Genomic DNA, 23,921 nt, shown 5'->3' with positions numbered 1-23,921 from the left:
CCACAGCGTTCGATAAGGTAGATCGGGGGACGCTGTGGAGGAAATTGGGTACAATGGGGATTCCAGGGAACCTCCTAAGATTAATAATTGCTCTCCATTCTTCGACCTGGACAAAAGTTTTATTGGGGGAAACACAAGGTCTCTCAAAGAAAATAAGCACACATAACGGGCTGAAGCAGGGGTGCCTTCTGGCCCCTTTACTCTTTTCTATTTACATCAATGATCTGCCAAGTACTGTAGGATAGAGTAAAGGGGACCCTCCTCAAGTAGGTAACCTAAAACTGAGTTGTCTGTTATATGCAGACGATGCAATAATAATGGACTTAACACCAATTGGTTTGCAAAGACGATTGACAGAGCTAGTTAGGTATACAGAAGTGCATTTCTTTTAAATAAATATTTCAAAGAGTAAAGTTAAGATTTTTAGTTATTAAGGTTGTAAGGTTAGAAAAAATTTGAATTGGTTTCTGGGAAAGGAAAAACTGGAAGTAGTAACCTTTTACCCATATTTAGGAAAAATATTTACTAACAGGTGTTCAGCCAACAGACACATGGATCATTGCAAAGGTAAAGCGATTTCACAAGCCTCTGCAATTAATCGCCTGTACATGCAATTTGGGAAAAGACATTTCTCACACATTATTTCAGTTTATAAAATAAAGATCCCACCAACTTTGAATTATGCTAGCGAAACAATAGATGTGCATGAGTGGGCCAAATTTGAGAAAGTGGAAGGAAAGATCTGGCGCCAAATATGTAATTTGAACTGTGCAGCGCCGATCGCAGCGCTTAGACTCGAATTTGGTCTTCTCTCTACATATGTGCTATCAATGGCTGCCTGTTTAAGGTGGTGTAATGCTCTGATAAACGGTTCTGACAATTTACTAAGGGCAGCATTGCACAAGGAAATATTTGTAAACATGTTGGGGAAAAGTGCTATTTTTAGAAATTATTTAAAAGCATTAAGCATGTTTGGTTTAGATATGGACGGGGCAGCGGTTTTATGTAAAACAGCCTTAAAGAAGATAATTAAGAAAACAATATCTGTGGTTTCTTGTGAAAGAGATTTGAAACTGTGCTCACTGAATAGAAGGATGGATTGCATTGTTGGGAGCACCATTGTTAAAAATCCCCAACCTTATGTCCTATGGAACCTGACACATGGAGTACGTAGGGTGATTCTGTTATTAAGATTGAATTTATTACCTCTAAGAAATGTAACAGGTTCCTGGGAGGGTATTTCCAAAAATGAAAGATATTGTCAGCTATGTAATTGCGGTATACAAGATCTGAATCATGTTTTGTTTGTGTGCCCTGCACTCCATTCAATACGACGTAGATATTTAAGGATTGGTTTCTAAAGTATAATATTTCCACAGCAGAACAGGCCCGTAACTGCCTTCTGTCCCCCCCATCCGAACTGATGTGTTTTAACATTTTTCACTTTTTTAAAGAATTTTTAAATATTTATTAAGATCGTAATATGTTACGGCGATTTGAGTGTTTATAGTACTTCTACGTAAGACCATTTACCCTGCTGCTAGGAGAGGTTGGGAAATAATCTCCCAAAAAGTTGCACAGAGCACTTGCACTTTTTTTCGGACGTGTTAGTCGTCTTTTTAAGTTCTTATGTGCACCTTATGAGATACTTTTGCTGCTAGTTATTCATTGGTAAAGAGTGTTCCGTAGAGGATGCATATTGCATCAGCACTTTTTTGAGCACTTTATAAAAACGTTTTGCTGCTAGTATTTATTGGGATCATTTCTCCAAAAGAAGATGTACAGAGCCCTTTAAGCTTAGGTTTTTATGCTTACAACCGAACATGTGTATCTTTCTAATTGTTGTGAGTTGTTTGATATATATTTTCGGATTACAACCGCATATTAATTCTTCTGTGTACCTCACTTAATCGGATTTTCCCGATAATCCATAGCGTGCTGCAACTGAAAGAAGCCTGTATATGTTGAAAGACCATCTGCATTGAAATGAAGTTGACCACTGTAGAGCATAGCTTATTGAACAGAAAAATTGTTCTCTTTTAATTGTATGTTTTTAGCATTAAATCGAATTTGTAATTTTATTTGAATTTTTTGTTGTATGGAATTGTGTTTTAATCATGTATTTTATGTGGAATTCTTCGGAATTCTAAATCATAATAAATATTGAATTGACTAGCGAAGAAAAGTTATGTTTACTTTGAAGCACTGTAACCTGAAGATGTAGTTTAAACAAACAAAGATGAATAAAATAGAACACGTGTAAAGAATGGGAAGAAAAAGCATTGGTAAAGTAAAATATTGATTCGGCAGCTCTGGTAAAGAGCAGATGTACACAGGTGATCAGGCAAAATGCCATCACTCACAGTGAAATAAGCGCAATGTGTCCGTCGGTAACGAAACTGGTGTTCATGTAAAGCGCTCTGATACCTGATATCATAGGGTCTAGTTCGCGCTACATAAAACTCTTTTTTATCAAAAGAGGTGTTCTGACCCTTTGTCCCATGCTGTCCGCTGTGGTGTGCAGAAGCAAATGTGAATTTTAATTGAACGGGCATATGCACAAGAAGAGGTCTTACACACAGCCCCTCTATGCATCTACATATGTATGCAGTTTTACTTCTGATGTTAATTACTATAGCAAACCTAAAAACCCGATTGAATGAGCTGCTCATGTGTGTCATGGAACAACCTGAGACTTCCCTGATGTTACCCTTTTACCACTTCAGGCGTATCAGCGTGTGCCCTAATGAGCATTACCATGTGCTCTGGTGGTAAATCACCCTCTGCTGCACATCGACCTGTGCCCCTCAACACAGCCACTCCTATGAATCCTGGTTAGGATATTTTAAGTCCATACTATGTTTCTGACCACATGTTCATGCACTTCGGTAATAATTCTATTTCTGTGTGTTTGTGGTTTCAGATAAATCAAAATCCAGGGCCTGACAATCCAATATTTTTACCCTCGGATGCCAAACATGACTGGTTGCTGGCAAAGATTTGGGTTCGCTCATCTGATTTTCACATCCATCAGACCGTCACCCATCTCCTGAGAACGCATCTTCTTTCAGAAGTGTTTGGAATTGCCATGTACAGACAGCTGCCTGCAGTGCACCCTATTTTCAAGGTAGGTGTTCATTCTGGGGCAACAATTTGGTAAAGGATTTAACTAAACAAACAAAAAGGCTCAGTGAAAAAAGTTATATTACGGGAATGTTGTTTTTTAAACGGTCTACTTTAGAAAGTTAAAGAAACGGAATTACATTTCCCAAATCTCTCGGCAAGAGCTGTATGATGATTTCGGGTGAAGATACTGTACGGGCGAACACTCAATCTGGGGAAATTTACAATCCGAAACACTCTTGCCCCTTGTGACGGAGATGTAGGGCCCAGTGCCAGTGAAGGCTACCCCATTTTGAAATCCCTTGTATCTAGTGGACGTTCTGACTCCCTGGTGGTAAATTGGGGCAAAACTCCGATCTGCTCCATGAGGGAGCGGAGAGATGGTGTTGCCCATTTTAGAGTGGAGATATAGCACAATACCAGGATGGGAAGCCCCCTTCCGTTTTTTGCCCTACTGTAAAATACCTGGGGGGTCATTAGGATGGCGGGCGGACTGACTTTGCCCGCCCGCCATCCTGACCGGGATTGGGACCGCCCGCCATAAGGGCGGGGGTCCCGTGGGTGGTATTAGGATGCGGCCACCCCAGTGGCGGCCGCATCCTGCATTTATAACATTGTGGCGGGCGGTGCTCTCTGCACCGCCCGCCACAATGCCATAAATGCATGTATGCATTTGCATTCACAATGCGGCAGGCACCGCGCGGTTCCTACCGCATTGTATATGCAAATGCAGGGGGGTACCACAGGTACCCCCCTGTGCACCCCCCACCCCTCTTTCACTTTGGGGGCCCACAGGGGGCCCCCAAAGTGAAGACCGCATGCCTTTCCGTGGTGCCGCCACGGAAAGGCATTGTAAAATTCCCATCATAATATGGCTGGCGGTGTCTGATAGACACCACCACCATATTTTTCCTTTTCCGCCCCGGCCGCAAGGCGACTGGGGCGGAAAAGCGGCGGATGGTCTTTCCGTCCGCCGAGGTCCCCCCTGCCATACTAATATGGCGGGGGGGAAAACGAGTGAGGATGTCGGGCGGATTGCCCCCGCCAGGCTGGCGGTGGCTACCGCCAGCCTGGCGGGGGCAATCCACCCGACATCCTAATGGGCCCCCTGGTGTCTAGAGGGTTCTATCCCCCAGGGGAAGGTTTCCGGCAAACTCCTAATCTGGGCAACTTTCTTGCCAGTCCCAGGGCAGCAGAAAGACTCTATTGCCCCTTCTGGGGTGGATGTTGGGCCCAATGCCAGGCAACCTCCTATCTTTCTTTAGACACCATTTAAAAACCCCTTGTACCTAGGGGCCTCTCTGACACACCAAAACCCTGCATAGGCACATTGAGACAAATTCCTTATTCTCCTCTCAGGCAGGCAGAAAGACTACCTTGCTCCAAAATGTTGAAGTGGTGTATGGCCAATGCCAGGGTAGGTCACCCACACGTTTGTGCCCCACTGTAAAACCAGTGGTGTCTAGTGGGCTTTCTAAAACCCCCTAAACCCCCACTGGGCAGATTACAGGTGACTCCCTGAACAGGGCAAATTTCCCATCTGGCCTCCTGGTGCGAGCACCAAATTTCTATTGCCACTTCTGGGGTGGTGTCATAGCCCTATACCAAGGTGAGTTTTTTCCACCATTTCGAAATTCCTGGTGTCTAGTGATAGAGCGCGCAGGTCACCCGACTAACAATTTCACCATATGCACACTTGGGCCCATAAATTCAATTAACCATATTTGTTCTAATCGGGTAACCTACACTCTACTACCAGTAACCCTGTTCGATCCTACCTATTTCCTATATACTCGACTTACCAATCCCTGGTACCTATGACCACAACGGATCAGGGAGCTAGCTGAAAAGATAAGCAGTCACCAAAATACAATAACATTTATAATAAGATTTGCACTCTTTTTAATAACCACAGACTCAGGAAGTTTTTGAAAACCTTTATCTAGTTCTCGTCAAAGTCAGAAAGCATACAATTCACAGCGAGTAAACTATCAATGACCAAAATCATGAAGATTGTGTACCCATGCAGAAAGTAGATGAAGCCAACCATTTAGAATTCTAAAGGGAAGGTAAGAACAGGGAACATGCTAGTAAGGAATTTCAGAAATCAGACTTGAATATGGTGTGTCTAAAGGACGGGAAAATAAGGAACATGCTAGAATGTCACAGTTTGAGTATTTTCAGAAAGTAGAAATAACGCAAAGGAACTGACTTTATAGTGCTGAAATTTGCAATAACCAAGTAGCTATAGGGAAGTTAAGAAAAATGGAACACGCTAATAATTCAGACCAAATCACTTTAATTAGCTAAAGGAAAGGTAAAGAAAAGGAACATCTATTTCATGAACGGTATGTCACAATTTTCTTAAAGGATGGGGAAGAATGGAACATGCTAATAAACAGCTAAAATGTAAACTTTATTGTTGGTCAGCACAGGGAGGATAAGAAAAAAGAACAATATGTAACATAGGACTTGTAGCAGTTTCAAAGGAGGCAAGAAAAGGACGTAAGTGTATTTCCCTCACAGATTTATATTTACCTAGAACGGTGTGGAGACCAACCCTGGCCACAGGTCAGTTAAGGACAGTAGGAACCCCAAGGAAATGCAGTCGCCAGTAGGCCAGCAGGTGCAGAATGGAAACCCAGGACAGGAAAGCCAGATTAGGATCAGGACAGGACCACCAAGGTAAGACCAGCACTCGCAGTTCAGTTGCAACGCCTGCGCTACACTCTCTCTGCAGCTATCAGTCAAAACCCCGATTGGGTTCTCGAACTCCCCAGCCAAGTGCTTCGCCAGCACTTAAGGTTCTCAAAACCCCGAATGGGTCTGTGAGTCTGTCTGACAGAGTGCTCCGCAGCACCTCTGTTTCTCGATCATCTATTGAGTTCGTTGGGTCAGTGACAGGTCAGCTATTCGGACAAGTCAGACAATTTCTCTAACTAACCTAGGCTAGTTATACTGTTTTCAGGTCAGTGTTCCACCCCCCAAATGTTGCAAGTGTAAGGATCCCCAATTTCGATTGGACAAAAGAAAGGACAGGTCATCACACCTCCTAGGATTTGACTTTCTCAAGCTCATAATTTGAATTTTCAAGACCGCCCATCGAATTCTAGGTTCACATGACACATGCTTTACACATAACAATGGGGAATTTATCTTTTAATACATTGTATTTTATTGGGTACAGTTCTGCTTCTTCGACTAGGTGAGAAAACTTCTTCCCAGGCGCATCTTGGCTGGGACTGCCACTTGGTAAGATTCCAAAGGTCATTGCTATGGAGACTCGCAGATCTTGCGCAGACTCAGTTTCAAGCAAAATGGAGTACAGCAGGGGACATCAGGCCATATTTCGTAATGTACCATGAAATGGAAAAGAAACAGTTTTAGAACACAGAAAAAATGAATGCACTGTATACCAGGAATCACTATATTACTCCCATTACTTTATAATAACTATAGCCTTAATAGTTAAGCGGTAAGAACAGCATAGCAAAAGCAGCGATGCAAGCTTCAGGCATGTGAGAACACAAAGCAGCCATCTTAGTTCTACTGCGCAAGTGCAAAGAGTTTCCCACCAGAACTGCGAGTATGTCACGTCACATGGGTATGACCGACGCATGCGCAGAAGAAATTCCTGCGTAGCAGCAGCCATCTTAAGTAGCAAGCGTATTAGGATTAGTAAACACATAGGCAAGCTTCTCTCGGACACTCAAAATGTCGTAATAAGGGGTAAATTAATAAGACAAACAGGTTGGTTAGTTAATTAGGGTTATTCGAGGTTCTTGAATACAAGCAAGGCGCTATACGTGCGAATCCTTGCTCCATCACTAGTGTGCTTTCTGCCCCCACGAGGACAAATTGGGGCAACAATGTTAGACTTTTAAAAAGGCAATACATTTGGAATGGGGTGGCTGGAGGTGGTGTGGGGAGGAACATGGCGGCGGTAGGCTGACGGCTGCCGCGGAGCTCCAGCACTCCGAAGCACCTTGGATGGCATTTGGATCGTCTTTTCCCCCGTGCTTGAGAGGACCGTGTCTGGGCATGCGGTGAGGACGGGTGAATACTTTTTTCATGAGAACTTGATCTGGGTGTAGAAGATTTTCCCCTGTTGTTTGTCCGGAGGTTCAGAGGCTGACGAGACGCGCGAGCGCACGGGGGCGCTGGGACCCTGCGGGATGCCCGTGCGGTGCTACGCAAGGGAAGCGGAGACTGGCCAGCTGTGTCGGATCTGGAGCTGCAGGCTGTGGGAGGTTGCTGCTAAACAGATTGCCGAGGCTAAACGTGACAAACGAGAGCTCCGAGTCAGCCTCAGGAGTCTCTGGCTTCGCTCCAGGGAGGTGTTTTCTTCTCGAGGGACAGGTCCAGTAGGCAGGAGGGCCTATGCAACACTAAACGGCGGTAAGGTGGATTTTGGAGGGGAGGATTGTATGGAGGCAGTTAATATCAAACCAATCTGCCAAAGTGATTGTGATAAATCAGTGAAAGACATTAAGACTGGTATTGCAGAGGGGGGAGCATCTGTTTATCACCATAGAAAACAGGACAGTGCAGCTAAGGGAAGAACAGGGGAAGTAAGGAATAGGTATCAGTTAAGGTCGAAACAAGAGCTGAGGAAACAAGGGGTTTGGGACTGGGACTCTGCCGATACTGCTGAAAGAGGAGGGCCAACGCCCATTTCTCCATATAAACAAAAGAGGAAAGGTGGTGTGAGAAAAGGTGGGTCAGCTAAGGCGATAAAACAGCTACAAGCGCCAAAAGGTACTCCTTCACTTAAAAGCTACTTTAAAATAATGGAGCAAGCAGTTAACTCTAAGGAGAGTGTAATAAATAAGGAAGAAGCCAAATTAGGCCCTGAAGTAGCTGATACTGCTCGGTTGGATGAAGTACTTACTCTCCCATTTTCTCCTACTTTACCCCTCTGTAACAAGTATGCAATACTGGAGTCAGCCCCTAATTTAATTTAATTTAATTTAATTGCGGGTTTATATAGCGCTAGGAATCGACTCCCGGAGGAGTATCTCCACGCTTCGACCGCTGGGGAACCCGTCCTGGCTCACCCTGAGAGATGGTCCCAGATGGGTATCTCTAAGGTGCGACCAAGCATCCCCGGCGATCTGGGGGGGCCGTTGTGAAGATGAGGCAAGCTGATGCCCAGAGTTGCCGCGTGTGGTCTCTGACTAGAGTAGGCACCGAGGCGAGAATTATCGAGTCCGCTGACCCTGGTCCACGACCCTGCCGCGTCGGGAATCGAACCCTGGTCCCGGGCCGTTCTCTGCTTACGGGTCTGCCGCCTCTAACCAGTGAGCCACACTTCTCCATGTTAATGATGAAACTTTCAGTTATGAAAAATCTAAAGCGTCTATTCCCTCATCCTTTTCGTTTCTCCACCTCTAAGCCTTTCCTCTTCAGACATTCTTTTTATCCCCTGATGTCCTGCTTTACTTCTCTTCCTCTTTGAATCTTTCATACTTTGTTTTACCTCGTGTATTCCATCTTCCGCCTGGAGGGCTTGCCCTTGTTTTCTCAGACTGAAAGTCTTGGTGTCACTTTTAGTTTAGTTTAGTTCTCTAGAGGTAACCTGCTATTTTTTAAATATCTGACTAAAAGCTGCAGGCCCAGGGTTACCAACTCTGGGCGTTAGCACCAGCTCAATTATCGGGCATTACGGGGTTTTGGGCCACAATGGGGAATAAAGTCAGTTTCAGAATCACCAGGATATTTAACTATGCAATCATTTAAGTTCAGGTACTTCTCTGTTTATATTTCCCACTTGCTTTCAGGAAGTGGAAAATTAGAGCAGAAATTACGTGCTCCATGCCTGGCCTTGGATGAGGATCAGACTGGGTCCAGGAAACTAATCCTGGCTGCATGCGGCCTATTTCCACAGCGAGTTTGCACAGTGGAATTTCTGGCTTGTAAATTCCGGTGCAGCGTTTACTCACACGAAAGAAGTGCAGTAATAGCAGCCTGCATATAAATAATACACAGGCTTGGGGGTCACGAGTTGGCCTTCTTTATAGTTAAACTTAAAGCAAGTAGTATTCTACAGTTACCTACTTTTAAATTGAGAAGAGGGACCCCGGAGGCGCAGCAGAACACCGGCACCAATAACGCTCAACTTTGCTGCTGCTGCTGGCTACGTGAAAGTACGTACACGTGTATGGCATCCGTGGGCTCTTTGGCCAAACGATGATTCTGGATTATACAGGTGGCATTTGTAGCTTCGTTCGTATTGGCAGTGCCTGGGAGTCTGGGGGTAGTTGCACAGACCAGCCCCGATCACGAGTCAGGCTTAAGCTCAGGCTTGGGTTTAGGCTTGGGCACAGGCGTCCCAGAGGCCTCGACGAGTGAAGTCCCTGTTCCACCTATTGTTCCAATAATGCAAGCATCGTTGAGCTCTGCTGTGACCTCTCCCCTTCCTGCCCTTCATATTGTTCATGCCGAATCTTTACCTCCCCCCCCCCCCCCCAATATTTGATACACATAGTTTGACCCCTCAGCCTGACGGAACTGATGGAGCAAATGGGGTTGAGACTGATAGGGACAGACTTGGCTCTTTGTTTAAATCACTGAGAGAGGATTTGCTGGGTAAATTCGAGATTTCTGAGAGAAATCAAAGAGGGCTACATGACAGATTTGATGTCTTAGAGACCAAGCTAGAGGAGATCACGGCCAGGACTAGTATATTGGAGAGTAAAGTTACTACACTTTCAAAAACTTCAAAAGGAAACTCCAAGGACATAGAAGCCATCAAGGCCCAAAATCGGACACTGATGATGGATCTGGAGAGACTGGAAACACAGACTCGACGTAATAACCTCAGGATTCTTAAAATCCCAGAAGGGGCCGAGGTGGAAGATATTAAGGGATTCGTCTGTAGACTACTTCGGGAAGATATATTGAAGGATCGGCTGGATATCGATCTAGAAGCTGAGATCCAGCGAGTACATAGAGACCCTTATAGACTACATCCGGATCGTAAGGCACCAAGGAAGATCTTGGTTTGTTTTCAGACCTACAGTGTTAAAGAACTAATTCTCAGCAGGTGTTTAGCACGTACCTCCCTCCATTATCGTGCCAATCCCTATCAAATCAGATCTGACATTGGGGGAAAGACTGCTCAAAGGCAATGGGAGGTGGGTTCAAGGATGCCAGAACTACGTTCATTGGGAGCCCAGGTCCAAATGAAGTTCCCCGCGTTATTAAAGATAATGTGGAATAATAAGATGTTCACTTGTCACTTCCCAGAAGAAGTTGACGATTTATTAGTAAAAATGAGAAAGTAGCTAACCCTCTGTTAAGATGGGAACCTACTTAATCACTTGATTTGGTATTTCGGGAAAAAAAGAAAAAAAAATGGGTAATGAAAGAAAATTTTCCTTTTTTCTATAAATGGGGGGGTCTTTAAGATTGTATGGGGGAAAAGACTGTAGTCCAGTTTCACGTAAGAAGGTGTCTAAGGGTGCGGGGGCCCCCAATGGCGTGCTCACGCCAAACAGGAGGGTTGGGTTCCTTGGGGGGTGGGAGGGGTGGGGTCAAAGGGGGGAAGGGAAGAAACAAATAAAAATGTCCTCATCTGCCATAAGCTTCTACATTCCTAAACTCAAATATGAATACAGGTCACCACTGGTACTAGGCTCAGAACTAAGGTATTATGGTTTTAAACATGACATCTAGAAGTAAAATCCTTTCCTGGACTTTGAATGGCATAGGGAGCCGAAAGAAACAACAAAGAGTCTGCGATTTCTTGAAAAATTCTGAAGCCCATGTATATCTTCTACAAGAAACACATCTGGAAGCAGAAGCGTGTAAGAAAGTATTTATAAAACTTAATTGGGTTCAGGAAATTCTCTGCTCTAAGCAAACTGTATGTAAATGTATAGGCATTTATATAGCGCACTACTTACCCGTAGGGTCCCAAGGCGCTTCGACCGCTGCGAAACCCTTCCTGGCTTCCCTGAGAGATGGTCCCTTATTGGGTATCTCCAGGGTGAGACCAGGCATCCCCGGCGGTCTGGTGGGGCCGTTAGTGAAGATGAGGCAAGCTAATGCCCAGAGTTGCCGAGTGTGATCGCTGATCAGAGTGGGCACCGAGTTGAGAGAATTATCGAGTCCGCTGACCCTGGTCCAGAAACCTGCCGCGCCGGGAATCGAACCCTGGTCCCGGGCCGTCCTCTGCTCTCGGGTCTGCCGCCTCTAACCAGTGAGCCACACTACTTCACTGGCTCTACTAGAGGGGTAGCTATAATGATACGTGCTAATAAGGGGATCAGGATTCATGACTGGGGTACGGATCAGTCTGGACGTTGGTTGGCAGCAGTCCTTTCGATTGGTAGTTCTAATTTTTTGTGTGCGGTTTAATATGGTACTAACGAAGATAACGCCTGTTTCCTTCAAAAGCTGGAGCAGTATATGATACAATATACAGCTCCAGTCATACTAGGAGGTGATTTTAACCTCATAATGGATCCACAATTAGACCGCACCTCCAAGGTTAAATACAACCCCCCAAATAAATCCCTTCTAGCTTTAAAGAACATTATGAAAGACTTTTCATTACAGGACGCCTGTAGAGTTAAACATGGTAATCTCAGAGAGTATTCTTTCTATAGTAAAAAGTATAGTCAGTTCTCCAGAATAGATTTTTTTTGCTAGATCAATCATTTTTGTCCAATATTGTTTCAATTTCACATATCCCGGTAGGGTTGTCAGATCACTCAGTGGTCGAGTTAAAAATAACCTTTAAAATTAGCCCCTCAGAGTATAGGTGGACACTTGATAGGACCATTTTGTTAGACGATGAGATTAAAAATAAAATCAAGGCGAGTCTGTTGGAGTTTCTTTTGTTTAATGAGGGAACGGCCTCAGATCAAACTGTATGGGACACACTTAAGTCTTATTTAAGAGGAATCTATGGTTCTCATATGGCTTTAAATAGAAAACTCAAGAAAGAAAAGGATACTCATGATTTAGACTTAATTAAAACAAAGGAACTACAATTACAGCAGGCTGCTCTATATGATAGAGCCAGTATACAGGGTCTTGAAAGAGAAATATTAGCGTTACAGACAGGCTTTAAAGCTCGAGCTGATAAGACAATTAAAGATAGGTGGGAAGTAAGCAAGCTCCGTAATTTTGAGTACGGAGAGAAGTGTGGCTCATTGTTAGCCTGGAAGGCAAGGTCAGAGCGTAGTAGAAATAATATCAACTTTTTAACACAGCGAGGCACTGGGCTGCCTTTAGCAGAAGATATAGAGATAAAGGGAGAGGCTAGAGGCTTTATGGAGGAACTTTATCAGGAAAAGAATATACTGGGGTTGGAAGAGTTGGAAAATTGGTGTGCTTTGAGAGAGCTACCCCAGTTGAGTGATTCGGAAGGAACTTTCTTAGTCACTGAGATCACGGAGGGAGAAGTAAGGTCTCAGTTGAAAAAAATGGCTAGAAACAAGGCCTCTGGTCCCGATGGATTGCCGACCGAGATTTATAAAGATAACTTAGAAGAAGTGATAGCCACATTATTGAGACTCTTTAATAAAATATTTCTGCAGGTGGAATGTATCCCAGCCTCATGGTCAGAAGCTACAATTTCCCTTATAGTAAAACCAAATAAAGACCCAAAAAAGATAGAGTCTTATCGACCCATCTCTCTCTTAAATTCAGACTCAAAAATCTGCTCCGGTATACTTGCAACTAGATTGGCCAAAATAATCAAATCTATTATTCACTCGGATCAGAGGGGGTTTATTCCTAGCCGTCAATTAAATGATCTGACATTTCAAGTCATTGGAGCGATAGACATAGCAACTGAAAAGAAGATGCCGCTCACCATTGTGGCTATTGACGCCGCAAAGGCGTTCGACCAAGTTAACTGGCTATTCCTATGGAAGACCATGATAAAATTTGGTTTTCCAGATGTATTTATCAAAGGGATTGAGGCATTATACAGGAGTCCCCGGGCCAAAGTATTGGTCAATGGTAGTTTGTCCGAATGGCTGAACATTTCTAGGGGAACGAGGCAGGGTTGTCCCCTGTCCCCCCTTCTCTTTGACATTGACATTGAGCCCTTTGTCTGCTCTCTGAGACAAGATCCAATAATTAAACCATTCATAATGGGAGACCTGGTGCTTAAGACAGCCCTTTATGCAGATGACCTTCTTCTCTATACATCTAACCCCGTGGAGGCTACCCCCAGGCTATTTGAATTGGCTGAAAACTTTGGCACAGTGTTGGGGTACAGCATTAATAAAGACAAAACGGACATAATGAGCTGGAATAACCCCGTCCAGATCCCAGAAGCAAAACTAAAAATCAGATAACTAGGGATTTATCTTACACACAATCTGGAAGAAGTTCCCAAAACCAGCTGGTCATTGGTCGTTAAGGAAGTCAGGAAGCTTTTGACCAGATGGAACACTTTGCCTCTTAACATCTATGGTAGAGTGAATCTGGTTAAAATGATAATATTGCCAAATGTCTCCTTCCTATTTAACTCTATCCCTCTAAAATTTGATAAAAAGGATATCTCTAACTTGCAAGGGAGGATCGGCTCCTTTATATGGGCTACTAAATCCCCGAGAATAGCTTGGAGGAAATTGAGGAGGGGACTGAAATTGGTGGGCTGGCTCTTCCGGATCTACTTTTTTACTGTTATGCTTTTCAGTTTAAAAATTTCAGACTCTTAGCCAACAAATTGGACTCCTCGTCTCATGGTAAACTTTTTCGGGCTATGATATCAGACCTACCACAGGGCCCAGACTTCTTTCTTTATAAATTTGGAGATCAGAAGTTTTTTAAGAAAATTCGCTTGAAGCTTTTACGGACAGCCTTAGATAATTGGCAATCAATACGTAGAATTTTAGACATCCCATACTATCACCCCCAGGCCCCAATATGGGATTCTCCTGGTACTCCGGAATGTCTACAGGACCAACTTGCCCTTCCGCTGAAAACAGCAGGTCTCATGAAATGGGGGGAACTGTGTAATAACTCAACATTATTAAGTTGGGAATCCCTATCAAATCTAGCAGAAGGCACCATGACTAGGTTTAAATTTTATCAGCTATCCGCTTGGTGGGGAAGTCAGAATTAGTCTAATGAGGAGGAGAGCTTTATTTTTGAATCAATCAGTAGGGAGAAGGGATGGAAAGGTGAGGTTGCTTTATGGTATAGGACACTGGTGGGCACTAAAGATAATCTAGAGGCGGAAACCATTAAGCTATGGGATAATTCCACAGTACAGATCCCAGGAGACCTGCTTAAAGTCTGGACGGACTCCTTTACACTGTCTCAAAAAATCATAAAACCATCAAACTTGAAAAGAAACCACCTGTTCACGTCGTATAGGGCATACTGGACACCTGCGAAACTTTCTAAAATTGCAACAGAAGAATACTTATGCCCAAGATGCAAATTTCCAGCAGCAGACGATGGACATATTTTTGTCGAATGCCCAGAAATAGCTAATTACTGGAGACAGGTGTGTGGGTTTCTTGACAAAGTGTTGTCAATACCAATAACCTATAGTCCTAGATTAGTTTTGTTTGGCCTCCCGTATGATTATGATATAAAAAGCTGTACCTCACAGTTTATTTTCTACGTAATTGTCATTGCTAGGAGGGAGATCTGCAAGGAGTGGAAATCGGAAAATCCTCCAAAGTTTGCGGATTGCTTAAGAAATATCATGGCAGTGAGCCGTTTAGATTTGTTGTGTGGTGGGGTAAATTCTATTAAGCTTTGGTCTGCACTAAATACATGGTGTGAGAAATGGTATCAATAAGTCCAATGATTATGCCAGAGGTTAAGTGGTCCTATCCTCCCAAAGTGGCAAGCATCATCGGGAAAGGGAGTTGGATTGGAATTGACCTACCTCTGGGCAATCTCCAATGGCTATCCACAAACATAAGGGCAGGAAAGGTTGGTTTGTGTCAGTGGCCTGGAGTAAGCTCATCTAGAGTTAACATCTACTGGTGGCATGTATGAGGACGAAAAAAAAAAGGAATGGGGTGGCTGTGCTCCTAGTGGGCTGCCACAAATTATTAGCAAACACTATTTGCAATTGTGGCAAAGAAAGCTCACAGGTGGCCTTCGTTCACCACTTGTGACTTGCATGTGACGCGCCATGTATAGTGTATCAGTGTGGTCTGCCACTTCCTGGGGATTATTTGTTACCCTGCATGCATAGAGGCGGCATGATTGAGCACAAAGTGGACAGAAATAAATCCTCACCTGAGTATGGAAGACCAAATTGGCCACGCTGGAATATCGCTTTCTTTTCAGGTAGCAAACTTTCACCTAGATCTCTAACTTCATGAAATGCCACCCGCAATTACTGTCCTGGTGTCTTTGAGCCTGGAAATATCAAAGCTACAAACTCTGGACCCAGTAATTCTGGGGGCAGAGACACTTGGCCCTCTATTTCATGCCGCTGCGGTGGGGGCTATGGACAGGAGCAGACAATGTTCCCTCCAGACAGATTTGAGCCCGCCTAATCCTCTTACCCTGTCATCCACCACTTGTATTGATACTTTCTACCTGTTCTGAGGAAGATGAATGAGGGTGAGAAGTAAAAGGAAAAGGAAAATCGATGTAGAATCTGCAAAGGGTGAGTGGTGTAAGTAGAGTTTAAAGAGGACGATATAGAGAAAAGTAGAGGAAGACATAGAGGAAGGAAAAGAGAAAGTGTTGAAGGGATACTGATGTAGACTCAGAGATTTGTGGAATTGGTAAATCGGGGAATTGAGAAGAGTAAGGGGAAAATAGGGATGCATGAAAATAAATACAGAAGACGGCATCTCTGTTGCCTGACTACCTGATCAAAGAACTTAAGGTCACATGTTTCATTCATGCAGGGTAGCTTAGCCTACCTTGCTTCTGAGGTCAATAGAATTAGTAGAATTAGTTAAGTTAATTATAATAATATCCTACCCCGTTTGGTGTGCTCTGTATTATTGTGTATTGTTATGCAAAATTCTATTTCTATGCCAAAGCAAAGGAGCCATGTCTATTTTTTGGTTAAATACTTTAAAAATGCGGTCAGCTTCAAATCCTCATCAGTACTTAAGGAAGTTGGCCCCACTGCAGCATTATTCAGTCACAGACATTTGTAGAGCCTAGTTTTATGTTTCTCTGTGCTAGACAAAGGAGACTGAAACAGTATATTCAGCATTACAGTAAGAGTACCATATACCCAGCACGAGAAAATAGAAGCTCTTGTATTGGAGACACAAGCTAAGCAGGGATGGAAGAAGGAGAACCTTGGAGGGAGGTCAGATCGAATCAAAGGAAGTATCGGGCGAAGGGCACTACTAGAAAAAAGGATTGAACATGAACAGTGAAAGTGGAATGGAGGAGTGAGACAGGTTAAGATGGTGTCATAAAACGAAGTTACCACGGGATCACTTATGCTCCATGAACTTTATTTTCAGTCAGAGATGAGGACAACCCAAACTGCTCCAGTCAGGTGCAGCCAACCTTCCAACTGTCATTCTGCTCCTAACCCCCTTCAGAATCATCGCATGTCATCAAAAGAATGGCTCAAACCCAGCTAAACACAGTATGGCACATCTCCTTTCTTTACAGCTGACACAAGGAACAAGCTATTTTATGAAAAAGGGTATTTAAAATACATGCAATAATATTAATAAAAGAATGCCTCTTAATCATATTAACACAATGAACTACAATGTACAGGTGGTGAAGACAAAGTCTAAACAACACACAATGACATGGGAAAACAACGTGAAAAAGTATACTAACAGGTAAATGCATCAACTTAAAATTAACTTGCTTTAAAATGTGCTTTCCTCACAAATGCATAAAGAGGTTAGTGTTAAAAGAGGCAGAATGAATAACTTTCAAGAATAAAAAGAAATGTACCACTATACTCATTTCCTTTTTTTTGTTTTAAACATAAATGGGGTGCTGGCCTGCCTTAACTGCCTCATCGGCAGACATAATCTCCCAAATAAACAGGAGCCTTTCTTGTCCTTATTTCTCATTATGCCTGTATTCTGTTCTTGGTAGCACAATTACTTTCCTTCCTCTGAGTCTTCTTGTTGAATTGTTCTTCGTTTACATTCTCATCACCCAACAGTAACCACAGCAAACCTGAGGCCTCATGACCATTCTCTATGCTTTTCCCACTGTTGATGCAAGGCCACTCTTCTTAAATTCCATGTCAGACTATTTTTCCATTTTACTCACTTTCCACCCACCTGACTTACTTGATATGGGCATCTAATTTTGGAAAAAAGCCCTTACCAACTCCTCCTACTTTGGCCTTCACCCAATCCCCCACCAGAAAGAAAAATACATGTTCTTTTTTTATACATACACCCATAGCTTTTCCTGTAACCCTCTCATGGATCCATGTTTGGCACCAATTTAGTGCCAGGCCGTCTGCCCTTCATCATTTCAAATGGGCTTTTATCAGTCCCAACATGTATAGTGGTGCGATATGACCACAACATTTCTTTTACTGCCCTTGAGCATGTGTAGTACATGCCAGTTGCATGTGACCTTTTACCATCTTGTTTATCCTTTCACACAACCTGTTGCCTTGCGGATTGTACAGGGATGTACAAACATGCCTTATGCCCAGTTTTGCATAAACAATTTCCATCTCCAGATATGTTAGTTGTATCCCATTGTCAGTGAGGATCATTGTAGGAATTCCTTCACATCTAAATACCTCACTCAACACATTAGTGGTTGCGTCCATAGTAACAGATCTCATGAAAACAACTTCCACCCATCTTGACTTCGCATCCACTAAGACTGCCACATACCTCTCTTGTTCATGAAAACAATTAAAAGGTCCTATGAAATCCAAAAATGTTCTCCCATTCATCCTCCGCTTTCACTACATGTTGACCCTCATAGACTTTCCCAATATCAACACGCAATCTCGTCTCTGATTCCTTGCAACTATGACATTTCTCCACCCAGTCTTTAATTTGTTTGTCCATGCGTGGCCACCAAAATCTTTCTTTTACCCTCTTGATAGTGAGTGTTTGGCCTAAATGTCCCTCGTGAGCTACCTTTATCAATTTGTCTCGTACTGATAAAGATGGTCCGAATTGTTCCCCCTCAACACTAGCCAATCTCCCTAGACTGTTAACTCACTTTTTACCTAAACATACGGTCTCAATCCCACAAGAATAGTACTTTCTCTCTTAGTATCACATGAAATAAGTCTCACTACACTTTAAAAGTGTGTCTTTGATGGCCATGGTCAAGATGGCAGACGGGTAAGATGTGTGTCTCTCCACTCCCCGCCGTAAGGCCCATCCGCCCAGAACAGCATTACAACAGGGTGACACTTACCGGACCACACTGCCCCCCCTGCTGGACTGGCAGGGGAGTTCCAGGGCTGCAGGGGCGGTCGATGACTGTTGGTCCAGACCCTCGTTGCAGATCAGTGGTATCACGAGCACCGAGACCCACACACGGACAGCTGCGCACCCCGCGGCTGAAGGCTGCTGACGACGGGCGCGCACACCTTGGTGGCCCGCCCTCGCTCCTCCTGCAGGGTCGGGCTGAGACACCGACAAACCACATCTGGCCCATGCCGCTGACCTCCGGTGCCTAAAAAGCAGACTCAGCAGGCAGTGGAGCGAGAGGGCACCTCACCTGCGCAGGCCGATGATGGCCAGTGAAGCATTCCGGAGGCGGGGCAACACGGCGAAGATCTCCAGCCTTTGCTGATGCAGGAAGAGAGTCAGCGGTCACAGTAGGGCCCTACACATGATTCCTGATCAACGGCAAAGCGGCCCCAGCCAGCGGAGTGGAGCTGGTGGAAACCAACTGGGCATCTAAGATGCCGGAGCGCCAGCTGGCACAGCAGTGAGAGAGTCCGGGGGGGGGCGAAACCATCCCTGACACTCCTAGAGAGAGTAGGTGGAGACCCCTCGAACAGCGGTAAGGGGACCAGGAGGGAGCCAGGATAGGACTGTGACACGTAGTCCTCCAGGAAAAGGGGGAATGCATTGTTTCCCTCCCTGGCAGATCCCACGGAAGCCAACCAGTCGGGCCAGAGGTACACCAGTGAAACGATTAGAGAGTCCGGGGGGACCTGAAACCACCCCTGACAGTGAGGCACACGCCTGGAGGGAGTGGAGGAGGCCCCTCGAACAACAGTAGGGGGACTAGGAGGGAACAGATCACTGACATAATATCGAATACAAAAATATAGACTTACCAAAATATCGTTGACAAAATATAGAATGCAAAAATATCGAATTCCTATCTACAAACAGGTAAGTACAAAAATATCGAATCAAAAATATCGTTGTAAAAAATAGTCAAAATATCACATTTTTTAAATGTCTTAAAACTAATTTAAAATGAATGAAATAATAAATATAATTAACTGAAACATACTTAAAAATACTTAACCTTAAAATTAATAAATAATTAATGCAAGTTAAAAAAACATAAAATTGTATTTTAATACATGGTTTTTCCATGTTTAATTTTCTTGATGCTGCAACTGAAAGAATAAAATACTTTTCTGTGATGCACGCACGAGATTGGGAGTGAGTAACTTTGGCTGCTGCTGTTGTCAAGGAGAGTGCATTGCGTAGCTGTCGCGGCTATACGCTGTGAACCTGTATTTACACAGGGGAACTTTCGCCCCTGACTTGCACCGTTGTTTGAAGGGTCCCGGCATTTCGGAAGGAAGTGGAACTGCATATATATATATATATATATATATATGTAACGTAATATTAATAAACAATATACAATATTTTTACTGTAAGGCAGCGGGAGGGTAAAATTTACTATTACCACTCCAGTGAGTGCAACAGTAGGGAAAGCGTTGGATAGAGTAGGGGTAAACATTACTATTCCCACTCCAGTGAGTGCGAGAATAGGGAAAGCATTGGGTAGCGGGAGGTTAAAAATCACTATTCCCACACCAGAGAGTGCAAAAGTAGGGAAAGCGTTGGATAGCATAGCGGTAAAAATTACTATTCCCCCTGCAGAGAGTGTAACGGTAGAGAAAACATTTGATAGCGTATGGGTAAAAAATACTATTCCCACTCCAGAGAGTGCAACAGTAGGGAAAGCATTGGATAGCGGGAGAGTAAAAATTACTATTCCCACTCCAGAGAGTGCAACAGTAGGGAAAGCGTTGGATAGCTGAAGGGTAAAAATTACTATTCCCACTCCAGCGAGTGCAACAGTAGGGAAAGCGTTGGATAGCGTAGGAGTAAAAATTACTATTCCCACTCCAGAGAGTGCAACAGTAGAGAAAGGTTTGGATAACGTAGGGGTAAAAATTACTATTCCCACTCCAGAGAGTGCAACAGTAGGGAAAGCGTTGGATAGCGGGAGGGTAAAAATTACTATTCCCACTCCAGAAAGTGCGACAGTAGGGAAAGCGTTGGATAGCGTAGGGGTAAAAATTACTATTCCTACTCCAGAGAGTGCAACAGTAGGGAAAGCTTTGGATAGCGTAAGGGTAAAAAATACTATCCACTCCAGTAAGTTTAACAGTAGGGAAAGTAATGATTTAATATATTAACCAAAATAAATTAAATATCCAAACCAATAAAACATTAATTAAAATTAATTACCAATTTATTATTATATAATAATGAATGAATTAGAAATACAAATAAATATTAGTTATTAAAAATGAATTACATATTCATAATTAATTAACAAATTAATTTTCGATAACAAAAATTAATTAATAAAAATTGATACCAATTATTAATTAACAGTAAATTAATTATCAACACACAACAAGTATTTTTATTATGTAATTAATTAATAACATTACTTCCCACCATATTACCCTATAAACACACAACACACTACAGTAAATAAATGTATAAAATAATCATAATATCAAATAATTAATTAATGAAAATGAATTACCAATTAATAAAAAATATTTACCAATTAAAAAATTAATTAACAATAAATTAAAAATCAATACCAATAAATAGAAATACATTATTTACTTAATTACAATTAAATTACTTCCCACCCTATTCCCCTATAAACCCACAACCAGCTACGGAAAATAAATTAACACAATTAACATAGTTATCAATTAATCATTTATTAAAAATGGATGACCAAAAAATAAAAATTAATTATTAATAAAAAATATTCATTAACAATAAATTCAAAATGAATACCAATAAATAAATACAAATATGTAATTAATTACAGTTAAATTACTTCCCACCCTATTTCCCTAAAAACCCACAACCCGCTTCAGAACTAAAAAGCTAAAAAATAATATTTAATTTAATATAATTAAATTACTTACCACCCTATTCCCCAATAAACCCACAACCCGCTACAGAATTAAATTACGAACAATTAAATAACATAAAATTAATTACTTAAAATAAATTAAATATACATTACTAAAATAATATACACTTTTCCCACATATACTAACATACAAAACACTTTAAAAAATTCGATATTATTAAAAATTCAATATATTTTAATGCCTATATTATATACTTCGATATTTTAAGCTTCTATATTTTGACCATCAATATTATATTACTTACCTTCAATTCGATATTTTAACCACTATATTGTGTCCATTCGATATTTTGTCCAACCTATATTTTTACTTCGATATTATGTCCATTCTATATTTTTACTTCAATATTATGTCTAGTTACAGACTGCCACACGTGGCCCTCCAGAAGAAGGGAGGACACACGTTCCCCTCCTTGTCAGATGCCAGGGTAACCAACTAGGTACACTAGCATCCCTCAGGGATCTACAGACCCCAGTTGGCTTAAGCACCACTGCCTAGACACCCTATATGAAGTTCTTCCCCAGCGCAAATCCCACTGACAATTTCCAAACCAGCCTCAGAGAATCCCTGACAGATCGGGCTCACACCCGGGCTCCTTCAACAACTGGCAGCCCGCAGTGCACTGGACATTCCGTTCTCTAGGATCTGAGCCCCATAGATGACAATCGCAATGCACTGAATTCTAGAGGAAAGGAGCGTGGCTTATCACCCCCTGGTGATGACTGTAGGGGCCCGGTTAAAGGCACGGACCTTGTAGCCCTGCGGCACACAGTTCCCCGGATCCCTCAGAGAATGCCCAGCTGCGTCACCACCTATTCCACCAATACACACAGAGTCTCCCACCCCTCCGAACTTTACTAACCCCACTTCGGAAGGATTCAGCTGGAGATGGTACTGCCATTGAAGGGGAGGTTTTTTCTTCGGTTTCTGTGTCCGCTGGGCATGCTGCGACGACGGCGGCAAACCCACTAACTAATGAACAGGTGGGGACAAGTAATGAGGCCTCCCCGGGTCGAACACCAGGCCTGAAGTGGTGATTCTGGACAGGTGGTCTCCACTTAACTCACTGAGACGGCAGGATCCCCCAAGGGGTTCCTCTGGGTCCCTGACAACACCTACCTAGGCCGCTCCTTGAACCAATGCGCACCTTCTAACATGACGGCTGATAAAGGAAAGAAAGACTGCACTCTTAAAGACATGCTCCTCAAAACGACAGGGGCCCAGGCGAGAGATGCCCCATCTTTGGTGCCCGTAGAAGGGCCTACTGGCACAGTTACAAGAGACGAACCGATCACACGGCCCTCCATTGAGTCGCTGTTTGCGACGTTGCATGAAGATCTTCAGTACTTCAAGAAGGAGCTCACTCAGGAGCTCAAGGATACCTGGCAGGACCTGGATTGACTAGGGGAAAGGATCTCCACACTGGAGAATCATGAGGCAAGCAGGAAAGAGCAGATAGAACAACTTCAACAGGAAATACTCCGCCTACGAGACGAACTCTTGGACCTCCAAGCACACGCGGAAGACCTAGAGAACAGATCACTCTGGAACAACATTCACATGAGAGGCTTACCATCCGGAGCAGAGGATCTGACATCTCAGTTTTCATGCAAAAGCTCGTCAGATCATCCTGAGGCCCCCCAGAAGAGGACATTAAACTGGACAGAAAACATAGAGTAGGCCCTAAGCGTTCGCCTAACACCCACCACCGGACATGCTTGACTGTGTGCATGATGGTTCACTGATAGAACATCGGTGACACAAATATTGATGTTGAAAATATTGACAAAAAAATATAGGCTACAAAGATATCGACTACCATACCTAAACTGGTAAGTACAAGAATATCAACTCAAAAATATCGTTGTAAAAAATATAGATCTAAAAAATATCTATTTAAATATACATATATAAAATAAAATACTATATATTAAATATTAATATTAATTTTAGCAAAATAAATTACATTTAATATACATTTTAACAAAATATAACAAATACACTTAATTAAAAAAATAAACACAAACATAATAATTTATACATACATATACATTTACTTTAAAATAATGAATTATTATTTTTAATTTATCTTAAAAGTTTAAAATTATATAAAAATAATATATATATATCACTAACTTAAAATATCAGAAAAAATTCTATAATAAATTAAAACATTAAACGATTAAAAAATATTTAACTTACATTTCCCAATACAGTCAGTGCAACAGTAGGGAAAGCGTTGGATAGCAATAAAGTAAAAATTACTATTCCCACTTCAGTGAGTGCAACAGTAGAGAAAGTGTTGGATAGTGAAGGGGTTAAAATTACGATTCCCACTCCAATGAGTACAACAGTAGGAAAAGTGTTGTGTAGCGAAGGGGTACAAATTACTATTCCCACTCCAGGGAGTGCAACAGTAGGGAAAGTGATGGATAGTGGAGGGATTAAATGTATTTTTCCAACTCCAGTAAATGCAACAGTAGGGAAAGTGTTGGATAGCGGA

General features: G+C 42.7%; 1 protein-coding gene across 1 annotated transcript in view; it reads left to right on the top strand.

The window, feature by feature from the left end:
- Positions 1-23,921, top strand: part of ALOX5 (arachidonate 5-lipoxygenase) — an 835,151-nt gene that overhangs the window by 561,077 nt on the left and 250,153 nt on the right. Inside the window, exon 8 of the mRNA XM_078643116.1 lies at positions 2,924-3,127. Within this exon, the coding sequence (XP_078499242.1) occupies positions 2,924-3,127 (204 nt within the window). The remainder of the gene's footprint in view (positions 1-2,923; positions 3,128-23,921) is intronic.

Source organism: Lissotriton helveticus, chromosome 5_1 (genome assembly GCF_964261635.1).
Source record: "Lissotriton helveticus chromosome 5_1, aLisHel1.1, whole genome shotgun sequence".
In the NCBI taxonomy this organism is placed as follows: domain Eukaryota; kingdom Metazoa; phylum Chordata; class Amphibia; order Caudata; family Salamandridae; genus Lissotriton; species Lissotriton helveticus.
Note: the sequence above shows the minus strand (reverse complement) of the source record. Positions and strands in the feature narration are given on the sequence as shown.